General features: G+C 40.1%; 2 protein-coding genes across 2 annotated transcripts in view; one reads left to right on the top strand and one right to left on the bottom strand.

Annotated features, from left to right (window-relative positions):
• Window positions 1–3,678, bottom strand: part of LOC135704822 (GATA zinc finger domain-containing protein 10-like) — a 62,450-nt gene extending 58,772 nt beyond the window's left edge. The window contains exon 1 of the mRNA XM_065226341.1: window positions 3,540–3,678. Within this exon, the coding sequence (XP_065082413.1) occupies window positions 3,540–3,550 (11 nt within the window). The 5' untranslated portion in view covers window positions 3,551–3,678. The remainder of the gene's footprint in view (window positions 1–3,539) is intronic.
• Window positions 3,679–15,391: 11,713 nt separating this feature from the next.
• The window catches only part of LOC135704821 (transient receptor potential protein-like), a 67,008-nt gene continuing 57,672 nt past the window's right edge, over window positions 15,392–24,727 (top strand). Inside the window, exon 1 of the mRNA XM_065226340.1 lies at window positions 15,392–16,193. Coding sequence (XP_065082412.1) covers window positions 15,970–16,193 — 224 coding nt within the window. The 5' untranslated portion in view covers window positions 15,392–15,969. The remainder of the gene's footprint in view (window positions 16,194–24,727) is intronic.

The following is a 24,727-nucleotide window of genomic DNA, read 5'->3' as shown; positions in this document are numbered from 1 at the left end:
ACTCTTCTCCGCCAGATGACCAGTCGTTGATGATGTGCTGGTTCTACTAAAGAAGTAAATTTTGCTGAAATCGACTTGAATTTTTCATCCTACTTCGTGTATCCTTCGAGATTTCCTTGTCATAAATTTGGCTTTTATTAACTATGAGGAACCATCTTTTAAGCTCAATTTGTAAACAGAGTAATTGGGGAGTTTGTGATGCACTTGTTTATTGTTAAAACAAGACAGTTTCTGACTTTCTTGCCAGACTATAAAAGGTTTTTAAAACAGCAAAAATCTGAATTACTAAGCAGGAATGTCTTACATTTTGAAATGCTGTATTTAAACTAAATGGATTGTTCATTGCCGTTATAAAACAATTATAAATCAGAGTGGATGCCAAATGGATACTGAATTGTTACTTGGGTTGGCAAGTTCAACGCTGCGACTCAACGAATGATGGGACGCCTCGTGGAGGTTCTACTTGGCTTCGGAACAGCTTCTCAGCGGCAAATAATAGGGGCCTAGAATGAGGAACTAGAAATTGTCTCTTGGGCCTGGTTTTGGCCAGATCAGCAACCGATTATAGATTCGGAAAAGTCTCACCAAATTCTACCAGTTTCTCAATATTATCCAAAGCCGTCACGAAACTTCTTTCTCCCATTCTAAGCGAGTATGCGACATCTTCACTCTTCTTCTAAATTGTCTTAATGCACTTCACCCGGGTACTTCCGTTTTGCCCGCGAATCGGTCCAGAGGATTCCCTCCTCGACACTTCATTTTTGGGATCTTCATTTTTCGGAATGGGTTTCCCTCGACTAGGACACATTTCTGAAGATTTTTTCCTGAATCACGAACATTTTCATCACGGCCTACCACGATCGTGTCGCAGATGTCAGTTTTGTGCTTTGATCAGAAATTTCTTTGTAATTTGGTTGATCATTCATGTCGGTTTGTCGGTGAGCGAATCCCGATGGCCATAGATACCATGCATCAGTAACTGCACAAAAATTTCTTCAACTTGTCTTTGGCAACAAATCCTTCGATAACAGTAAAAACGTCTTCATGGGAATTTCAGAGGATTTTGGCGTTGAGTGTGTCTGTCAACCTGAGGCAACGTAGACTCATAGAGGTAACTCTAAAACTAGTAGGTCCCGAAGAAAAGTGCTCAACTTTTTGGCTCAGCTCTGGTACTATCTTCGGTCCCAAGCTAATCGATGCACCCCTCGAAACATGAGAAAATCCACGAAGCCCTCATTTAATCTGTCAAACTTTCATGGCAAATCAAAACAAACATTGTGTAGTACTAGAATTTCAACTAGAATGGGGTACGTTAATCGATTTGCTTGGGACCAATAGGCTAGTCAAGTAGTGAGCCAATTTAAAATCGATAGTTTCGTATTGATTGTTGGTGGACTGATTTGTTTATTTTTTTTTTAATATTTACTTTTCAATTGGCGCAGCTTGTTCCTCATTGCGCTTGGTCAGTTCATCGATTTTTCCTTTTTGTCCACACACGCATACTCCAAGAGATTTTTTTTTGCATTAGTTGGTGAGTTTGTCGTGTTTATGTTGGCTGGTCCGGAATTGTTGAACCTCAAGGAAGTTGATGAGTTCACTGTCGTTTGTCCCACCGAACATATCAACTGAGCCTTTCCTTCCTTTTGAGCGTGCTTTGGATTACTGGTCCCAGGTTGCTGGTTCTCCTGCTGTTTGACAGAATCTGTGGCAGCGTTGTTGATTGTCGAGGTGATCTTCTGTCCTGTTAAGTGCGCCGATTAGGCTTTCCTGTCCATCCGAGAGTGTTTTTGAACGCTGGCTTACCCAACTTACCCACATCATTGAAGCCAAATTAGAGTGTTATCCACCGGGTAAAAAGCAAACTTTCGTGGACATAAGTGAGAGTTGGTGTACGCCAAGAAGAGCCAGAAACTGACAAGATTAACTAATGACGAGATTTCCGCTTTGGTTCCGACGAATGTGAAAGTTGGTGGCACTGACAGTTCGGTTGATTCCAAAATGATACTCTCCATGATAGATACGAAGGTTGTCAACGATACAACCGGAACCAACTCGCAGAAATGTTTCACCTGCTTGAGATCTGGGAAAAGGTTGAACGAAGCTGTACCGCCATAGGAGACTTACGATCCGCACTATGGAGCTACTTCTCAACGTGTCATACAAGATGACCTTAGAAAAACCGATCTGGCGCGTGAGTAGAGGAAATCTGATCGTGAGAGATCGCCAAGAAACGATCCGCCTAGGTCTACGACAGGAAGTGGGGCTTCACATAAGCGAACCGTCGCCGTTAGGAGGTAACTCCAACGATGGAAAGTCATCTGAAACATTTTTTGAAATTGTCGAAGCCGTTGCACGAATTACAGGTTTGGAAAGAAACCTTCTGGAAAGATTTCGTGTACTACTGGTGGTTCTAAATAGCAAGGAGGAGATCGACCACGAAGCAAATCAGGTGTATGCTGAGGAAACGTGCTTACTATATGTAGAACTAAATGGTTGGTATTCCTTGTCACCAACTGTGCATAAAATGCTAGTACATGGGGCAAGCATAATCGAGAACTCGAATCCAGAATAAGTATATTAGGAATTGTTCACATCGGATCCAAAGATTTCTCTTCTAAACAGGAATGAGAGAACTCGAGCCCCTTTAAAACTGCCGGACAACGCCAAGCACCTTGTGATCGATCGGTAGATTTTTATTGTTTTTTAAGCATATTATTATTATTATTATTATTATTCATTTCCAGCTTCCATCAAAATAGGAAGAATTGTGCCGAACCCGTTGATTGTTGTTCAATTTTGTTTTAGTTCATTTTATTGATAACCTTTATCGTTATTTAAAAAAATTAAACATTAAATAATTGCTCAATCACATCAACTAATTCCCTTTAATTTGTTTGTATCCAAAATTTCAGCTCAGAACGAGTTGTCAAAAAAAAATTTTGTGTGCAACAGGAGCAATCAGTTTTAGGAGGAATCATGTTCTATGGCTTTTTTCTTTAAAATTGACCATTTTCTAATTCTGATATCTCGAGTTAAAAAAAAATGCTACCTCTGCCATTTTTCCAGCAAATATAGAACCAAATTTCTTCTATTCATTACTTTCAAGATTTTAAATTGGCTTGCGCGTTTGAAAAATACTTGTTTCTTTCTTTTAAATGACTATATCTTTTGATTCAGTGGTCCAAACGTCAAAATTAGGTAATCAAAATGTGTGTTTTTTAATGCTCTAAAAGTGTTCTGAAGCACAGTTTTCTCTAGATATAGAGCAAAAAAGGTTGAATGTCTGTCTGCGTCTCTACCTTAGATATTGTCAAGATAAACTTGTAACATGTTATAGCTGCTCAGTATGGCCAGCGTTTTAAGATACCATATTTTCTAAAAAAAAAAAACATCCACTTCTTCAGTTTGCATGAATTGGAATACTGCCGGACCCTCTAGCACAAACTGCCATCATTTCTTCCCCATTAACAATTCTCCCTCGTTCCTTCGCGCATACAACAACTTGCGGTATTTGAATGTTTGTGAGAAAGCCGATTTACCTTTTCTCCATGACGAATGACTCCGGCTCTTCGAGTTATTCAATTTGTCCGTCGTTCGGTCCGTCCTATGCGGCACACAACATCAATCCCTCTTGTTTCCTTATAGTTGCCAACATCGAATAACATTGGCAACCGAACACACCTGGCCGCTGTTGCGTGAAATATCTGCAACGACCATGCAACCAGTAGGTATCGGTACCACTACATAAACCAAAATAGTTACAGCTCGTTTGCTCGCTGGTTCGGTTTCGTTCCACTGCTGATGTCACTGGAATCCAGTCTGCTTCAGCTTTGTTTTGATTTCGCACTACTTCGTAACTGCACTGGCTGCGTGTTCAGAACTGCATTCCACGCAACTACTTTGCACTGGGCTTTTCTTCGGCTTTGAAAGTGATCCACTTCACACTTCACAAAAATTTCACTCCATTCCCACTGTCAACCAGAGACTTTCCAAGACCCACTTCTTGTAGTCTTAAGCGTGGAGGTTCCCACGGCAGTAATTTTCCCGTGCCCAAGCACACACACTTTCCAGCAGCGATCTGCTTTCCTCTCCCACGGTCTTCGTCACCAGCTTTGTTTTGTTACAGTGTACTAGTTGTACTAGTGTCTACCTCCCCCAATCGCTGTGATGATGTTTTTCCCCCTTTCCACAATTTCACTTAATCAACATTGAATGGCTCGTGCACTCACACCATCACACTGCCACCATAGCCCATAACAATAACCCCTAAATCAACTGTTATTGCTACTAATTCTACGTCGCAGCACCACTGCGATATCCGAAAGCCTAAGCCCCGAAAGCTGCAATCACACAGGCTGGAATGGAATCTGCTCCGAAACAATTAATCGGAAAGAATCGATGGAATTTCCTGTTTAGCACCACGATACACTCACACGACAGGAAAAAAAAAGGTCCAAGAACGAACGCGACCCGCAGTGGACCAAGTTCACCAACCGAATAATAATAGCACACACTGTCCAAAAAGTCGAAAGGAAACTCAAGAAAAACTAATAATCCAAACGGCTGCAACGACGACGACGACGACGTCGAGGATAGATAGATACAGATAGACAGAGCCGTCGCGAAGCGCCTGCCGCTGCTGATGGCTGATCCGACTCGAGAGAAGAATGTATATCACTTGACACCGTTTTTTCCTCTCTTGCTGTGTTTCTCCTTGTTCCGTTCATTCGTCCGGCAGAAGGCTGGTTGATGGTGTGTCATTCACCGCGCACCATCTGACGTTTGATCGTTTTGCTGTCAGGCGAATGCAAAAGGGAAACGGTGCAAACGATGAATGAAAACTGTTGGGAGGTTCGCTTCTGCGCGCCAAAAGTGGAACCTTGCAAATGTGAGTTTTTATGTTCTACACGGTCGATCAATCTAACGCAAGGAATTGGCAGAGTGGCAGACATGCTGAAGCCCACACAAGTCCTTTATGCGCAAATAAGTAGGTCCATTATTGGACGCTGCATGCTTTAGCTTTAATTGTCGATACTATTACCAACAATCAATACGAAACTAACGATTTTAAATTGGCTCACCACTTTAGTAGCCTACCCGCATAAACGCGAACCATAAATTGACCTTACCTAAAATGGTTAAAAATTGTTTATAATCCCTGCTAAACTTCAACTGAAATGGTTATGGAACTTTACATGAACGTTTAATGATAAAGTTTCAACCTTATGTATTATGGTTTTTTGGAAATGGACTTTACAAATAATGGGTTGTTAAGAACCATTACCATTCCAAATTCTTGTTTTCTCCATACATTTTCAGAAAGAGAACTATATAAGAACGTTTTTACTTATGATTTGAGAACATTAATGGTAATGGTTATGGTAGTCAGTAAGGTCCATTAATGGTTTTGTATTATCGCTCAACTTTACGTGGAATATATCGTGAATTGGTATTCAGTAAATTACAGGCAACCAATTCGCGATACATTCCACATAAAGTTGATCGATGTTACAAAACCATTCGTGGACCTCACTGACTACCATAACCATTACCATTAAAGTTCTCAAACCATAAGTTAAAAGGTTCTAATATAGTTCTCTTTCCGAAAATGTATGGAGAAAACAAGAATTTGGAATGGTAATGGTTCTTAACAACCCATTATTTGTAAAGTCCATTTCCAAAAAACCATAATACATAAGGTTGAAACTTTATCATTAAACGTTCATGTAAAGTTCCATAACCATTTCAGTTAAAGTTTAGCAGGGATTATAAACAATTTTTAACCATTTTAGGTAAGGTCAATTTATGGTTCGCGTTTATGCGGGAATGTTTGCACCATCGTACAAATAAGGTTCCCGTTTTACCTGTGCATACAATGCCTTGGTTTTCTTTGCATGCACGTAACCTAAAGCCCTACAGTAAAAGTATGAACGACTGTCACCACAAAACAGAAAAAAGCTGTTCCAATCGAGCAAAGCGGTGCATTTTGACGGTTCGATTGGAACAACTTTTGACAGACGTCCATACTTTTACTGTAGGGCTTTAACGTAACCTATAGCTCATACCCTAAGAGAAGATGTGACAATACGGGGGCGAAAATAAACTATTTTTCTGTCAAACGTGAACCAGCTCCTGATTGGCCGATTTCATGTGCGTAAGATAGAGATAGAGATAGATAAATATAGAGATAGAGATAGAAATAAAAGAGTAAGAAGCCAATTGTCACCACTTCCTCTTAGCTCATACCGGCTGTGTATAAAAGAAAATGATTTACTTAGTTTGACAGTTGCACCATGACAAAAAAAAAGACATTTCAATCGCCATGGGAGTGTCCCGGTGGACCGTCAAAAGGGTTTTAGACCGAGAAAAAAAGGACAACTATCCGCGAAGGTGGCCACAGGTCGTCCGAGGTCAGCTCGGGTTCCGAGGGTTATATATCGCTGCAATCAAAAGGAAGATTCGGGTGAACCCTAATAAAAATGGTATGGTTATTTTGCTTAACGACGTGTTCGGGGTGTCATCCAAACCATTTGTGGAAAAGTTCGACTATTTGGGTTATCGTTCGTTTATGATATTTGTTTATTAGGGAATCCAGTGCGTTCAATAAGGAAAATGGCAAAGGAACACGGGATCAGTAACTTTACGGCACGGAAGATCGTAAAGGAAGATTGCGGGGCGAAGTCGAGGGCACGGAAAAAAAAAACTCACATGATTACCAACCGCATCCGGGAGATACGAGTCGAACGATGCAAGAAAATCTTGAACTTCCTTAAGCGAAAAAAAATCTGGTGAACCTGTTTACCGACGAGAGCATGTTTACCGTCGATCCCGTAGCAAATTCCAAAACCGACCGCTATATTAAGTTCTGCCGGTAAATGACGTGGCCAACGAGCACAAGAACGTGTATCTGACCAAGCATCCTGCTAGCGTAATGGTGTTTGGATTGGTGGCTTCCGATGGCAAAAAAAATGGACCCGGTGTTCGTTCCAGAAGGCGACAAGGTCAACACGGACGTCTACATCGGGATTTTAAGTAAGTATGTTCTTCCGTGGATCAAAGAACAGTACGGTCCGAAGCCAAATGTTGTATTTCAACACAGCTCGAACCGCACTCAGAGGTGGTTGTAAGAACATCTTCCGTTCTGGGTGAAGGATATGTGGCCGCCATCCAGCCCCGATCTTAATCCGCTGGATTACTCCATATGGCGCGTCATGAAGGCCAAGGCCTGTTCTAAAAGCCACCCGAGTACAGCAAGCCTCAGACAAACATTGACCCGTACCTGGAGAGAAATGGATCCAGACTACATTATTAGAACCTGCCGTGCATTCCGGAAGCGTGTGGAGGCCGTTTGTTGCAGCAAGTGGAAACTCGATCGATGATTAACATAGTTTAAGCCTCTGAAAAAACATTCTCCCTTTGAATAAATAAAAAAAACTCGAAAACGAAATTTTTTAGATTTTTTTTTTTATTTTGACATTGCTTAATGTTGCAAACATTAGCACGCATACGGTAGATTGAAATTTTATTTATCGTCTTTTTTACAGATCATTTCGAGATAGAGCTGGAATCAGGGCGTAACAGCTTTTGTAAACAATGACTTCTATTGATGGTTTCTAGGAATTCAAGGCACGTCAACCCAGACCAACCTAACCATCGGATAGGGGAATTCTTTCTCCACCCGATGAGGATGTTGGTTTGCGTGGGCGAGACTTTGAATTTCTAGAAATCATCAAGAGAAGTCATTGTTTACAAAAGCTGTTAGGCCCTAATTCCAGCTCTATCTAGATTTGCATAAAGAAAATCACCTTGATAAAGGGCCACCCACATTAGATCCGTTTGCGTTGCGTTGACGTAAATTTGACAGTTAGACAATAGATTTAGCTGTCCCTTTGCCGCAACGCGTCCGATCCTGATCTAATGTGCGTGAGCCTTAAGGCTAACTTAGATTGCGTGAGTGAAAAGGAGAAGCCTTCATTCGCCTAAAGTTAGGCTACTTGCGAACTGGGTGTAGCATGGAACCGTTGTGGCTAATGGGTTAAAACTGTTCGAATGTGTGAAATGTTTGTAATTTGGATTGAATTTCGGTTCTTGTATTTGCTACGACGAACGTAACTCATGACCGTTACAAAATGACTAATCATTGCAGTATCTCCGTAATCAAAAACATTATATCTTATAGCACAGACAAACAGACATAACACTCGCAAGTTGTTCATCGAACAAGCAGTTAACGGTCAATTTAAAAGTATCGTAGTTGGTAGTACCGCCACCTGTGGCGCGCATAGTCATTTTTCTTGCGTTTGACGTTTACACACTACCGCCATCTGTTCAGTGTACTACCCACCACAGTGTACTCAATAGATGGCGGTAATGTTTTAGCGACGATGTTTTGCAGTGAGAAATATTCAATGTGTTATGTCTGTTTGTCTGTGCTTATAGCTTCAGAGTCAAATCGACATCAAATTAATAAATAATATTTCATTGTATCTCCAACTTCAAAACATTCATTGCTAACAGTGTCAGAATCAAATCATCACCAAATTACAGAATAATTTTCCTTCAAAGGCGGACTAAAAGTAAATTGGTACGCCCCTCGCGCGCCGCTAGCACGACAAGAGGAATCGAAAATCTTTGACAGTCGTTTGTTTAATCTTCTACACTCAGAAAATTTTTCACTTAGATGTTACATGAAAACATATATAGATTTTTTTCCATCTAGTTTTTCACGTAAATTTTACGTTTTTCATATGTAGATCGGTTCAAAATTTTTGAAGGCCTTATGAAGTAATTTTCACTCTATTTTCATGTAATATATAAGTGAAAAAAAAAACTCAATGCAAAAATATCTCTACCCAATCCACCAGAAAGCAACATAGATTTACAACATAGACATACAAATAACTGGAAAGCAGATTTTATGTCAAAAATATTTGTTTCATTATTTTATTGTTTATTAGAATACATATTAGTTCTTATATCTACATCTTATGCCTTATATATTTAATCTATTTTTACACAGAAATAAATCTTAATGTCAATGCAACCGGGAAGCTATTAAACATTTCAATAACCATATCTGTTTTGTAGAGAGTACCTTGAAATTCAAGCATATTATTAATAAATTATGTATCATGTCGAAAACAAAACAACTTACTTGTCAGAAAATTTAATAATTCGAATGGAATTTGCAAATTCAACAGCAACTCATCAACAATGCACCGTTCGGACGCCATGTTAGATTTTGTTTGTGTCAATATGTGCGTTTAATATGATTTGTAATGAATGATATTAGCGTCATGTGCATTACAGATTATTTTTAATATCTGAAGGTTACGTGTTTTTTCCAGTGAAATTTATATGACAAATTTTTTGAGTGTATAGAGAACAACTACTGGTGTAAGTTTGATCAAACTAGTTGATCGCGTTCAGAAATAACTTCAAATGGAACTCGAAAGAAGCAAAAACAAATTTCGCGCACCTAGCACCTGGAAAATCCGGAGTGGTCCGGTTCCAAGCTGGCTAAAGTGCTGAAGATGCTAACTGTTTGTCATGTGCTCAAAACCTACAAGGAAACCCTGAGTGTGGAAAAGAATCAGCGGACCTACGAAAAAAAACTGGAACCTGGGATCGTCAGCTGCGCAAGGTGTTGAGATGCGTTAAAGCCAACCCCGGTCTTTCGATCCGAGATGTGGCCAGGAGGTACAACGCCAACTTCCAAATGGTGCGGAACATCCTTGACAGGGAAGGATACAAGTCGTACAAAGTCAGTAAACATCCCAACCGGCACATGAAGGAGAATTCCGTGGCCAAAAAGCTTAATTCTCATTTCTCAAATCGTCATTTGATTAATTTGACGTTATTTTCGATCAAAGTGTTTTGTTACTTCATACGTGAAAATTTTGCAATTTTCAGAGTTGGGAGATAATTCAATGCTTATATCAACATGAAGCTTTACTGCGATAATTGATTCGCTAAAGAAAGGTCTGAAGAAAAGATAAATTGGTAGTTCCATTCTAGTGTACGTCATTGTGAAAATTGAACAGAAGTTCAAATTGAGCGAAGGGCCCTTAGCGCGACAATACAAATGAAACACACACTCCTTCACCTAGCCCATACAATGAGGGGATTTGAGGTCACCAGTGCAAATCTTAAAATTGTTTAACTCATTACAAATAGTTTTAAAAAGTACAATATTTTTATGACCTAAAGTCAGGAGATAAACTTAATATTTTGTATATGCCTTTTTCAAAAACTAAGGAAATGATGAAAAATGACACTTTTGGACAAAATGAACGATTCTGCAAATTTTCATCCGAATAAAAAAAAATAAAGGAATAAATGGATAAGCAGATTAGTTTGGAACCACTCATGCGCAAGTCAATTGCGCACTCTTTTGCCTGTGGATTGAGGACATACCTCAAATCCCTTCATCCATCAATGTATGAGTTAGGTAAATAGCCCTACCGTACTCTAGCGGAGCTATCAATATATCGTCTTCAGAACTTTCTCTAGCTAATAAATTATCGCATTAAGACTTACTGTGAAATTTCTTGTCACTTTTACCCAATTTATAAATTCGTTTCCCGGGAAATTGGAACAGATTTCCAGGAATCGGGAATAGTGAGTTTCGGTAACAGGTAGGAAACACTACTTTACATTTTTTTTGAAAGAACACATTAGCCTTTGAATAATTCCATTAATTACAGTTTTAAGTGCTTTTATCACCCTATTTTTCTTTCAGTTCATTAAATACAACCGTAATTTTGTAGTTAAATGCATTCCCTACATTTTCAGAACCATTAATTACATTTGGAGTACTTGTAATTACGTTAAGTACGGTAAAATAATTAACATTACTTTCATTACAAGTTCAAAATGCATTTATTACATTAAGTACATTTTCTTCGATTTTAAATCCAGTGCACCAGTTCTAGGTATTGCATGCCCCTTTGGATTTTTTTTTAAATTTTTTTTAACACTCGGGTTCTTGGGTAAAAATGCATGGCACAACTAAGGACCTACACCCAACCAGGGGAGGTAAGATTTAATTATAATTATGAGGGATTCATCGTCGCAGAATGTTATTGGAAACCAGATGAACGGACGATGAGAATAACCGGGTAGCGGTCCAATGCTAGAAAATGGAGACCGAAAAATGTGGATTGTATTTGTAAGTGAAATGAATTATCTAGAACAAAAAAAATAGAAACTGACTGGACTCGAACCACGAGTGTTGCGATTATCTGACCGGTGCCCTCTCCACTGCTCTCTCTCTCTCTATGCTTCGGAATATGACTCGACTAAAAGCAAATAAGAAGCGCTCATTTCCTCGCCTACTCTTTGATGCATGCTTTTCTGCTGAACGGGAATTGGAGGGAATCGTGGCAAGTTTATGCGTCGTTCTACAATGTTATAATTGAAAAGCATTTCTGCCGAAATCATACACAGAACATGTAATAGAAAAGATACATAATCATTGCATCGTCTGCAACTCATATAATTCGCTGAGGAAAATGATTGGAAGAGCAACTAACATTCAATAAAATATATGTTTGGTTTACGTGTATTTTTCTCAAATCTGAATTTGTTTTCAATATTCGGTCACTTGGACTAAATTTCGCTATTATTTGACCAAAATGTATGCCATCCCGTAGCCAAATTTGTCAAGCTTCCGGAACTAGAACAGAATTCAAGGTTATAGATAAAGCCATGACATGAAACCTTGCCAAATTTACGGGCGAACTAATCGCCAAAATTGGCAACTTGATAACAAGAATCAATATTCTGGGACAGCGAATTTTCAATTCATTGTTCCTATAACGATAATAAAATGATTTTTTTCATACTCTGCAGCATATGTTGATGCTTAATCATTTTATTTGAAAATTAGTTTAAAACTATAGAAATTCCACCATTTTCCAGTGAGCGTTGAAACTCTCATTCAAATTTCAGCCATTGACTGACTTCGATAAATTACATTCACTCTCTGGAAATTCCTCGTTCTCTCTACGGTCAACACCTCCCTCTTCGACTCTCTTTGAAGCTCTTTCTCTTCTTACACTCTCCCCCTGAAGAACGCGAACTCGGTCTACACGAGTTCCATTTACGTTGGTCTCGAATGATTCCGTTTACGCGAGGGAATCGCGTAAATGGAGTACTCGTAGCATATGGGATTCGACCTATTAGGGACCAACATGGAATATCTCGCGATCCTGGACATATAGAAGGTTACTGTCTTCGGCAAAGTTGTTCAGTAGATCAAGACCTAATGGTTGGTGGACAAGAAATTCGGAACTTTCTCATTACGCGGCGCTAGTGTGCATGAATTAATGATGCCCTTGATTGCGATGATGTGATGCAAGACCTAATGGTTGGTAAACACAAGTTCGGTTTTTTTTTCACTACGCTGCACTAGTGTGCTTGAATTTGTGATTCCCTAGTTTATGTTATATCTTGAAACCCTTGCCATCTAGAAAGTTGCTGTCTTCGGGAAAGTTGTTCAGTGGATCAAGAACTAATGGTTAGTTTGGAATTTTCTCACTACGCGGCGCTAGTGTGGTTGAATATGTGATTTCCCTGTTCATGTGATTTCTTGAAATCCTTGCCATCTAGGAAGTTGCTGTCTTGGGCAAAGTTGTTCAGTGGACCAAGAGCTTAAAAATAAATTATTTGATAATTCAGCAACTTCGTCCAGCTGCTGTATATGTGAGATGTTCTTCGTGTTTTATTACAAGAACCTGTCATTCTAGGAAAATATAACCTAGGAAAGTATAACATTATGAAATCTGCCCTTAACCATTGTTTGCTGCAGGAGACGACTTCGAGCAACACAAAAGTCCAACATGGAAAGTAGTCAAGGAGAGTCGACTTCGTCATTCAGCAATATCACTTCTATCATTCCTTCGTATTTTTCACCCAGCAGCTATTTTTGTTTGCGTATCTACATTTGTTTGCGTTGAAATTTAAATAACAATCATATATGAATATGCTAATTTAAAATAACAGACAAGAGTGGTAATTTTTATACGATAGATGAGAAGATGAAAGTATAGAATTGATAGTTCCGTTAGAGTACGGCAGTCGAAAGGTACAGTAGCAGCACCTACCCTACCCGTCTCCCCTCGAGATCGTCAAGCCGACAGGGGCACATACCGTGGTGGAGGTAACAATAGCTGCAATTTGCAAACCTACGACTGGATGCCTTCCTTCAGATAACTACTTGAGTGCGGTAAAAATCGATAGAACTGTTTCAAACACATTGTCGGTGCATGAGCGTGTCGGTGATCATCTCTTTTTGCCAGTGGTAGCGGGGGGAGATACCCCTCACCATCCCTCTCCAACGGGGGAGTTTGGTAAAGAGAGATGATCAAACCGATTTGTACCTTCATTTATAAAAGTTGTCCTAGCTCGCTTTCTACTCTCTATATATACAATTTCACACTGCCGTACTCTAACGGAACTATCAATTCTATACTTTCATCTCCTCATTATTATGTATAAGGACAAGGGTTTTCACCGAGATAACTTTCGGAGAGACGTATAAATAAATCTGCACGCGTTCACTGTCTAATAAGTACTGATCAGATCGTTTATTGCTCTGGGTTTTATATCAATACACAACAATAGTAATTCAACTTCAAGACTGTGTTTACATGTGTTGGTGATACCGTTGTCGACATTCGACCTGCGAAATCGAACCGTCTGATAATTGGTCGATCATTTTGTTCAGAATCAGCTGAGCTTACCACGGATGATAATGCATCTGGATGGATCCCACTTCTAGATAGTGGAGGTACCTCAAATAAAGAATCGAGCATAGGAGGATCCATATCTTCCTCAAAATCCTCCCGACTCCTTTTCGTTCCACGCCTTACTACCGACTGAAACGCCACTCTGCGCCGTTTAATTTTTGCTGGCAAGGGTCCAGATTTTCAAATTAAAAACTTATTGGTGCTGTTCGACATTCTGGTTGACTATATGTGAATGGTTCAGTCAACTGGTTCTTGAAACATTTCTTAGGATTAACCAAGTCTAGCAAAGTTCTAGGCTTGTAACCTAAAACCATTTCTGAAGGATATAGTCCAGTAGAAGTGAGGCAGCTGTTTCGATAATTGAATAAGAAATAATTCAATCGGCATGTAAATCAAGATTTCTAAATTCTCGATCAATGAGAAACCTTTTTAAAACTTCTTTTGTCACTCTCACTAACCGCACTATCGTATAAAAATTACCACTCTAGTCTGTTATTTGAAATTAGCATCTTCAACTATGTTAATCGTTGACTTCACGCAGAAGTAATATAAAAACAAATAGTTAAAGTAATCATATTTGGTTTGGTTGTAAAAAATAATCAATTTCACCCAAAAAAGCAACTTCCTAAATGACAAGGATTCCAAGATATCACAAAAACAAGGACATCATTAATTCATGCACACTAGCGCCGCGTAGTGAGAAAATTCCGAACTTCTGTCCACCAACCTTTAGATCTTGATCCACTGAACAACTTTGCCCAGGACAGTAACCTTCTATATGTCCATGATCGCGAGATATTCTCCCTATTAGGTCAAATCCCATATGCTACGTGTACTTCATTTACGCGAATTCAATTTACGCGGTGCGTATTACTCCAACGGAAATAATAACTGCTAAAGGCACAGCCAGAACAAAGGCATCATTTCAATCAGAATCATAACCCGAAACACGTGACCACCAAACTGTTGTGCCTCAGCTAAAACCCGCAACAAATCGGTCACACATCGGTTCGAATTCCCTAATTATCGTTCCCATGTGCTGCACCACAAAGAAACCAAATCCTTCCCGCACAGAAGAAAGCAGACGACCAAATGAAATTTAGCCAAACCAACCACCGAAAAACCCCCAAAGGTAATCGGCAAAAATCTACCACATAATGATGGTGGTGGTCGTTGCACTCCCCCCCACCCCCAACCAACACAGCTGCCTAAGACAATTAGCCCGCTGAATGTCCGCGACGATCTCCGCTCTCTGGCTCACGGTCACCTGTGCAGTCAAAACTTCCCGTGTAACGCTGCACCACATGCCCGATTTTGTACCTGTTGTCTGTTGCGTGTGTATTCGCGTCGTCGTCGTCGTCGTCGAAAATCAGCCAGGCCAAGCACAATTGCAAACCTCGAATCCTAGTCCTTTCCCCTCGATTGTGCTGGTTCTGGGCGGCACAAGCGGGGGCCGGTTGCCTAGAATCGAAGGTTTTCAAGAAAGGCTATAGGGTACATATTGCGTTACATCACCGCCAATATTGACATAATTTAGCTAATTGAATTAGAACCGAACCACCGAAACGCGGACGGCCCCAACCAATGTTCGAGAACGGCGAGGTGCCGTACTCGGGGATATTCGTCCGTCGGAAGTCGACCGGTCAGCAACGGCTCGGTGCGTGCTGCTTTCGGTTCTTTGCAGGAAGTTTGTTTTTCTTTTCTGGAACAGTAAATTGGTGTTAAATTGTGGAAAAAATAGTTAGTTGATGGACTTTTCGATTAACAAAGCTGCGTATTTAATGGAAGACATCGATTGGAAGAAGCTCTAATGAAGAACTGCTGCGAAATTCTACAGCATAATTAAATTAAGTGCATTACGTAATTGGGTACAGCAGTGGAAGGGGTTCCAAGTTCAAAATATACATTTAACTGTCTCATTATTGTGAAAATCATTAAGTATACCGTGCCGTCGGTTGGTGTTCTAGTTGGATTAACTACTCAATATGAAGATCCCGTGACTAAACCTCAGCAAGGAATGCGCCAAACCAAGTGAATAATCCACCCGCCAAATCAATAATCCTCGCAATACCAGCTAAATTCCCCTGATAGCTGTCGGAACTTGTAGGGATTTCGCAAAACGAACCAAAAGCAATAGAACAAAGAAGTCCTGAAAAGAGTAACCGTCAACCTCCGACCGATGGTCAGTCGAAGAGTAATATCCGCGCAAGTGTGAATCATGAAGAAGACAACCGAATCCCGGGAGAACCTGGTCAACTCGGTGGGCTCGCTGGCCACCAACACCGACGATGGTCGCGGTGGGATGGAGGCGGACGTCGATGGGAAATCGATCAGGAGTGCCGTTTCGGAGTTCGACCGGGAAATTCCCGAGTTGATTCTGACGAAAACGGAGAAGAAGTTTCTGCTCAGTGCCGAACGGGGTGATTGCGCAACTGTTCGAAGGTAGGTCTTTACATGTATCCATGTATGTTAGGGGTGGCTTAATGTCAGTTCGGTGGACAGAGTAACAAGGTCAGTTATAACCAGTTATAACGTTTTGTATATGAGGAGCAACAGGCACGTGCCGTTGCATTTACAAGGCTTACAAGCACTTTTTGCATGTTTGCTTGCATGCTTCCATTTGGCAGCTGGTTGACGTCAATTTGAGTATGGAACTCTTTGAAAAGGTAATCCCAGGATTTCGAATACCATTTTGAGGCAATGATGACACAAGTAACTGGCACTCGCAATTAGAATTAGGTGTAATGGGAAAATTGGATGTTCTGAGTGGCGCAACGCGGGACTTTGGAATTCGGGCAAAGCTGGGATTGCTTGTGAATATTTGAGGTGGACAAAAGGGTGAACAAAGAGGTGAAGGTCTAAGATTTTGTGAAGTGGGGAGGGAATTTATATCTGTTAATGTAAGCAGTTCGTTTTTGTTTGCCAATCCGGTTGAATTGTATACTTAATTATCTTAAAGATAAATCGATCCGCTCAAACCTTTGTAGGCGGTAGGACCATAATCATCACTCGGATATGGGTAGAACTTATCTGCAATTAGCTGACCAAAAAACTTAAAAATACGACCCACTACAATATTCTTAAAATACAATCAATTTGTTTTGTTGGCTATCGACAGAAGAGACGTAAAATACTTTCGTCAACTAGAGTTGAAAATAACATTAGCCAATCCCGTAACCATTGTTCTATCCCACCATGTTCGTTTCATTGTCTTAGTACATACATTTTGAACGGAAGGGGGGATACCCCCGGGGAAACGGCTTCATTTTTCTTCAACCAAAACTCTTACGTGACACATCAAATCACATGAGAATTCAGAAATGAAGTGATTGGCGGGCATATTGAGTATGGGCCCTTTAACGGATTGAAATATTTCTTTTCTTGAAATTTCTTAAGTTGCCGCAAATTTTCCAGATGATCATAAAGCAGCCCTTAAGATCCTTTCATTTTCTCAAAGTTCTCTGAACTGCCTTGAAGTTTACGTATCTTTCATAAAGATCACTTTCCTTAGTATATTTCTCTAGAGTTCTTGAAAATCTTTGAACTTTCCTGAAATTCTTTTTACTTTATTTATTTATTAATTTATGTATAAACATCAACAAGCGTCATTGGCCCCAATGATGTAATCTAAACTAAACATGAAAAATACTAAAACTTAACATCAATAAGTCAATAGTCATCTCGTAAAAAAAGTAAGAGGTTGTATCCAAGACTCGACCGTAGATTTGATGTAGGATTACGTGCTTGGTATCAATATTTGGCAACTTATGTTTGCAGAAATTTGTCTAATTTTCAATAGTGACCTATTGAAAATTGATAAAGTTTTAATGAATACTAGATAAATTAACAATCGATTGGTTTGTTTATAATTAAAATCCATCCGCTATTGATAGAGTTATAAGTGATCAAAACCTAACCACTCTTCGTAACGCGGTAGATTTTTTTTTAATTGCACCCCCAATATGTGCCAAAAGACGTAATCCTACGTCAAAAATATGTGAAAATTGATTGTAGGATCTATAGAATCTAGGATTGATGACCTTGACAAATGTCCAAATAATACTCTTTAACAAAATTAAGGTGGTTCTGAAAAGGACCATTTTGTCGTGATTGTTGAGTAATGCTTAGCTGAGTGTTCAACACGGATGAGGCTGTTGAGCTGTATGTTGTTTGGAGCAAGGGTGACACGCTTGGCATAGATGACCCGCAGCGACTCACGAAGAGTTACTGATTCCGATCCATAGCATAGCGGTGTGGCTTCTTCCTCCTTCTATGGTTGCTCATATGGGCTCTGCAGCTCGCTGCTTGCAAGCAGCCTTTCGTTGTGTACTGGAGAACAATGTTCAACGCCACACGCCGAAAGCACTGCTGCTGCTGCTGCTGCTGTTAATATCGACGACCAAACACCACCACACACGGTGGTTGAATAAACACTGTTCGGTGAGACCGCATGGAATTCGATTTTTAAATCTGTGTTAGGGAAAGTGCTTTTTGTAGGCAATCGGTGATAATTTTAAATAAAAAGTTCATTTTAGAAGATTAGTAGATACATTTCCAATCGTTTAGCTTGTTTAGAACTAAAATCCATCTGCTATTGACAGAGTTATATGTGACCAAAATCTGACCTCTTTTCGTAATGCGGTCGATTTTGGTTTTTTTTAAATTGCTCCCCCAATGTGTTGCCGAAAGAAGTAATCCTACGTAAAAAAAAAACTAAACCTCCTGCTGTATTTTTTCGGACCGACAGGGGCTCCAGATCGATCAGTTGCAAACGACTTTCGTAGCTAGGCAATCGAAAGGGATCCGTCCACGGCAGTTTACGTAGCGCAACCGTCCAGGCAACCGAGCAGTATTCTAATATGAAGCGAGACAAGGAGCAGTACAACGATTTAAGGTGGTAGATATCCGTGAAGTCTTTGGCAATCCTGAAGATAAACCCTACAATTCTGGAAGCTTTGTCGACGGCATTCGAGATGTGCTGCTTGAAAGAGAGTTCCCAAGTTACAATTCCATGCTTAACAAGTGTTGTTAAATCGATTTTAATTCAGCCTTAGTTTGAATAATTGATGTACATAGACCACGTTAACCTTTGTTCAGCTTTTAAACATCTAAATCTGGTGATTTTATTCAGCCAAAAGCTCAACAGTCTTTTCCAACCTTCTAGTTTTATTTAGAAAAAATAATGGAAAACCCTCAGCAGTCGCTGATTCACAGGCATCAATCATACCTACTGGACTTAAGCATATGTGTGGCAAAAGATATGATCATTAACTTGAAACACATCAATTTTTAGTTGGATAACAGCATATACAGCAATGCAGAATTGTAAACAACAAGTGGTGACAGAAGAACATTCCTCTCATTTTCAGGTGTAGTTAACACAATGTGGACATAAGTGCGCGATTTATTTCGATCGTCATGTGGAAGCTGTTGTAGTGCCATAAATGAGTTATATTTTTGGAAATCTGTCTAAAAATGCAGTGCAATATAGCAGTCAAAACACAGAAATACAAATTTTAATGCTTCCGACGTAGTCGCAGCCCACTTCTATCTGGAGCTATTCCTAAAAAGCACCTCTACCTTGTCTCAACCGCTGCCGCTGCTTGGGATTAGAAAGGTAGGCAGTGAATTTAGAAGAACTAAAATGCCGGAAATGCAACGAGTGACACTGACTAAAATACATTCACTGAAAAATAGTAGTGGCTTCTGTTCGCTCTGGTTTGCAATGCATAAGAGATACGAATTTGACTTGTTAACAAGCTGCAGCTAATAACAAATCCTACCAAAGTTCTAAACATTATTTTGCGGAATTCTGTTCAAGAAAAAAGTTAGAGGCAAATGAATGTAAATGAATGCACGAAATGAATGCAAATGATTTTCCATGCCTGAGTGCATTGCTGATTTGTGGAGTAGTGTTAAGCTAAAATAAGGCTTGTTCAATCTTAAGATCAGGTACTTATTGAGGTTGAATTATGAGGACAAAATTAGCTCCACGCACTACTAATCAACTATATATTAAGCCTGCTGTTAATCTGGGAATTACGAACTCTGTCGATTTAATTTTTCAAGTGAGCAAGAAAACATCTTGAAAATCTTCCGAAGCTTCAAATTGTTTTGCTGAAACAGCTCACAAAATCGAATATACATGCTGTCAAATGAAATCTTGGCTCCTCCTTCTCTGCTCCACAAATAACGTATACATGGTGTTGGGAGTGCACCTGCCCACAAAGCTCACATGACTCTTATAAAGTTTGATTAAATTCTTGTTTCAGCAATTCGTAACCCAGTTTTGGCATTATTATAAATATCAAATAAAAACACTTATTCGAGCATCACGTTCGATGTTTTACATTATACGCCTACTAAGGTTGATGTTTCGACAGTTTCATAATTATAATTATTAATTTGTTTTCAGTAGGTGGTAATACCTTTACTTGTGGTTCAAACAGTAACTACCTACATGACTTCTGAGCTCTTTTGAATGTTTGGCTCCCGTTTGACAGTTCGACTCGGCTCCCAGATGACAAGCATTTTGAGTTAGTTCGCAGTAATCAGCTGTTAATCAACCAAAAATCAGCTTCTGTTCTTACTGTTCAGCTTGAATTGTTACTTGGGTTGTGTATCCAGAATCACACCTAGGTTCTTAATTTGGCTGACTATACTTGACAATAATAGTCTCTTTCTAGCGCGAAAAAGAGATAATCGAGCATTTGGACGGGTTAACCTCCATATGATTCAGAACACAACTGACGTTGAAGGAAGCAACAGTCTTCAATTGAGTTGAAGGTCATCTGCGTAAGTTAATCGTTGTCCCTCAATTACTAGATTCACGTTGTTGAAGTAAATCAGGAAAATCAGCGGTCCCTGGGGTATGCCGGACGTGGCAGCGAACATACGGCAGTGGAGCGACCAGCCATGAAACCATGCTGGTCGATACTAATATACGGCTTATAGTGAGCGAGTAACGGTTCCATAACAACGAGTTCGAACAATTTAGCAACAGCGCTAAGCGAAGTGATGCCACGGTAGTTGCCAACGTACTGTTTGTTTCCTTTCTTGTGTACTGGAAACATGTGCGCTAGCTTCCAACAGCATGTGAAACGCCGACGTCCACGGACCGTTGAAAAGCGTGCAGCAGTGGAGATAACAAACTGTCCAAGTGCGTTTTGAGAAACACCAATGGAATTTCCTCAGGACCCGGATTGTACGATGACTTCAGTTTCGAGGAAGCCCTGGAAAACATCGCGGGATAGATATCAATTTCGTTCATGGTTTGGCCAGGGAGTGGTACGTAACTAGCAGCCAGTCGGGCATGGTCGTCACTCAATCTTTCGTCCGTGAAGGCACTAGCGAATTTTTCAGAGAACAGCTGACAGATATCTTGCGTAGATGAGGCCACGTTAACATTATATATCATAGACGACGGCAGACCAGCTTCATGACGTTGTGCGTTGACAAACTTCCAAAACTGCTTGGGACGTAGATTAAGCTTTCTCTGCAATCCACGTCGATACTGAAGAAAGCACTGTTTCGCAACTCGTTTGTATTCGTGATTAATCCTGACATAGTGACGTTGAAGGGATAGTGTGCGGTGCTTGGTGAATTTCCTAAGAACGGCTCTCTTTCTGGATTTCAGTCGACGAAATTTGCTCGTATGCCATGGTGGATGGGTCGTATGATGATGAATTATTTTCGGAACGAGTCGGTCAATAACATATGCCAAGAGATTGGAAATAGTTTGAGCGGCGAACTCAATGTCAACGGTGTCCAATAAGGCGGCCCAATCTAAACTGAGAATCAAGGTACGATCGCCCAGTTTGATCGACGTCCACACCTGCTCTAAGCATATCCAAGCATTATTTTCTAGTAACCTCGCTTTAAACTAAGAATTTACAGCCATTAAAACACCTCCACCTTTAGCTTTCCGGCTATTAGCAGCATTCCTATCGCAACGAAAAACTTCGTAATCGTCGCCGAACCCCTGACGAGAGAGCGTGCGTGAATCCAACCATGTATCCGTGAGAACAATGATGTCGTAGCAAAGAGCCGAGGTAGCTACGCGAAAATTGTCGACATCACAGTTGATACCACCGACGTTCTGGTAGTAGACGGATATCTCATGCTGGCAGTTGGCAAGAAGGATGCATGGACATTATGTGGCTAGTGCGGAGGCCGCAGAACCGGAAACACAGCTAGAAGTTGAAGCGGTGACAAACGAGAGGCTGAATCGTCAATAATCTTTCCATTAATAGCTTGTTGGAAGACCCCCGACCTACATCTACACTCAGGGCCGAGACGACTATGCTGACTTCCTTGAAGTCTTCAATATTGCTTAAAAATTTCACAACTTTCCTAATGGAACTGCCATGATGTTCTTTGATCTTCAACGAGTTTCTTGCAATTTTCGTGAAGTTTTCAAAAATGTGATCCACAGAGAACTTCCATAACCATCTCTGAACCTCCCTGAAGTCCCTGGATATTTCCCATATTTTTGCCATATTCTGTCCCTGCTTTGCTTTCCTGATGTATTCAGAACTTTCCTGAAGCTGTCGTAGGTACTGTAAAATATCTGCACTTGATGTTCTCAAACCTTCTCTCTAGTTCTTACGATCCTTCTGAAGTTGTTGGTACTGTGCTTCCTTGGAATCCTCTGAAATTCTGCGAAATTCTTGATATTTTTTTCTGAATTTTTCTAAACTTCTCTGATGTTCTAATAAACTTCCTGAAAACTAGGAATTTCTCAAAATTTCTTTAAACTTTCCTGAAATTATTGAAACTGAAACCGACCGTTCAGAATGATTCAACGGATGTGAAATGAGGGAACATTTAAATTTAACGTGATTTAAAGTATTTCAATGCAACATAACATTTGGTCACTGACAATCAACACATTTTTCAATATGTTATCTTAACTTATTTCTGGAAGAAATTACTTGTGTTTTATACCATTAGTATCAATGTTCCGTCATATAGTATCTTCAAGTGATCTTCGCAAGCGCCACATTTCGTTCAGGCTCTTTGGAACTACATGTGATGAAATATGAAACGAACCTTTTAAAGTGAATTACACATAACAATGTTCATCACTTACTCACACATGAAATCTGCCTCGACTAACCTGGAAGATCGCACCCTAACCCTCACTGAACCAAAGGGCAGGGTCTTCTATGAAGTACCAGAAGATATCCTAAAATTAAAAAAAAATTAACTGGAGTTCTATCTACTTCAATTCCCGGATCTTCTTTACGGTTTCCGGAGAATTCCGGGAGATAAAAGGAAATAATTAATGCAGTTTTAATATTTCCACTAAAGTTCTTGGTTTTTTTTTCAAAGTTCATGAAACTTCACCCAATTTATCAAGACTAATTCTTCAAGATCTTTAAAATCCCCCGAAAGTCTAAACTTTCCTGACTTTTTCGATGCATCCCGGAAGTTATTACAACTGCCCTAAACTTTCCGAAACTTCTTCCTTCTTCCCTGAATTTCTCAAAATGTGGCCACCTAAACAACCGGTTACCGGAAATATTCAGGGTTCCCGGGAGGCTTGCCTAATTTATTAAATTAGTTATAAGATTTTCTCTATAGACTGTTCCGTTAATTATAAATACACTTTGTTAGTGAAATAAATCAAACTTGTGTGAAGTTTTGGGCCATTTTCATATGTTGTTTATAATCATGTTTTCTTTCACAAATAAATTCAATTTGCAGGATTTTATTGAGAGTAGCTGAGTTTTCTAACTTTTCCATTGACACTGTTCATTAGCTTTTGCACAGCACCTTCGCCTACCATTTTTACCACTTTAGACCAATCTGTCTTGAATTTTTCAACTGTATCCACTGGTTTAACATGTTGCCTTTGTCAAAGTCTAGAAAGTTTCGATAGGGCGAGCCTCAGGACAATTTAGCGAATTCATCTCTTTTGGCGCATATGTGACTTTATGATTCTTGTACCACTCTAGCGAATCCTTTCTACAGTTCAAACGAAATCTCGAACCTTCCTCTTAACCATCAGCGCCCGCACAGTGGAAACGGACACGGAATCAGCGCATTTCTTCCATTTTTCCCGCATTTGCTGGATGTCCTTGACTGCCTCGCCGCTTCGTCGAAGTCGCTGCTTTGAAACTGCCCAGTATTTTTCGATTGGTCGAAATTCCGGGCAATTCGGAGGATTCATTAGCTCGGTGACAAAATCGATCTTGTTGTGGCAGCTGGGCAAATCGGGCCAAAAGATGACTTTGCCCCTATGCTTGCGGATGAACGGCAATACACGCTTTTTCAGGCATTCTTCGATGTAAACTTGGAATGTCATCGTCGAGGATGTGACGAATGGTTCCGTTTTCAGGCCACAACTGCAAATCGCTTGCCAAATCATGGCCTTCTTCGTGAACTTGTCGGCGAACACGAACTTGAATCTTCCCGGCACATCCCCACGTCGAGTCGCGATGTAAAACTTTTGACCGGGAAGCTACTTAAATTCGTGTTTGACGTATAATTCGTCATCGAAAAAAGTCAAAACACGGCCGCACAAAAGCCTACACGATTTTTGGCCACGGAATTCTGCTTCATGTGCCGGTTCGGATGTTTACTGGCTTTGTACGACTTGTATCCTTCCCTGGCAAAGATGTTCCGCACCGTTTGAAAGTTGGCGTTGTGCTTTATGGCCACATCTCGGATCGAAATACCGGGGTTGGCTTTAACGTACCTCAAGAGCTTGCTGCGCAGCTGACGATCCCTGGTTCCAGTTTTTTTTTCGTAGGTCCGCTGATTAATTTCCACACTCAAGGTTTCCTTGCAGGTTTTGAGCACTTGACAAACTGTTGTTTTCGGAATCTTCAGCACTTTAGCCAGCTTGGAACTGGACCGCTTTGGAATTTCCAGGTGTTTGTGCACAATTTTTTTTTCTTCATTCGAGTTCCATTTGACGTTATTTCTGAACTCGGTCGACTACTTTGATCAAACTTGCACCAGTTGTTCTC

Source organism: Ochlerotatus camptorhynchus, unplaced genomic scaffold (genome assembly GCF_037179485.1).
Source record: "Ochlerotatus camptorhynchus isolate MF236.1 unplaced genomic scaffold, CSIRO-AGI_Acam_v1.1 ptg000248l, whole genome shotgun sequence".
In the NCBI taxonomy this organism is placed as follows: Eukaryota; Metazoa; Arthropoda; class Insecta; order Diptera; family Culicidae; genus Ochlerotatus; species Ochlerotatus camptorhynchus.
This window is presented reverse-complemented; position numbering and strand designations above follow the sequence as displayed.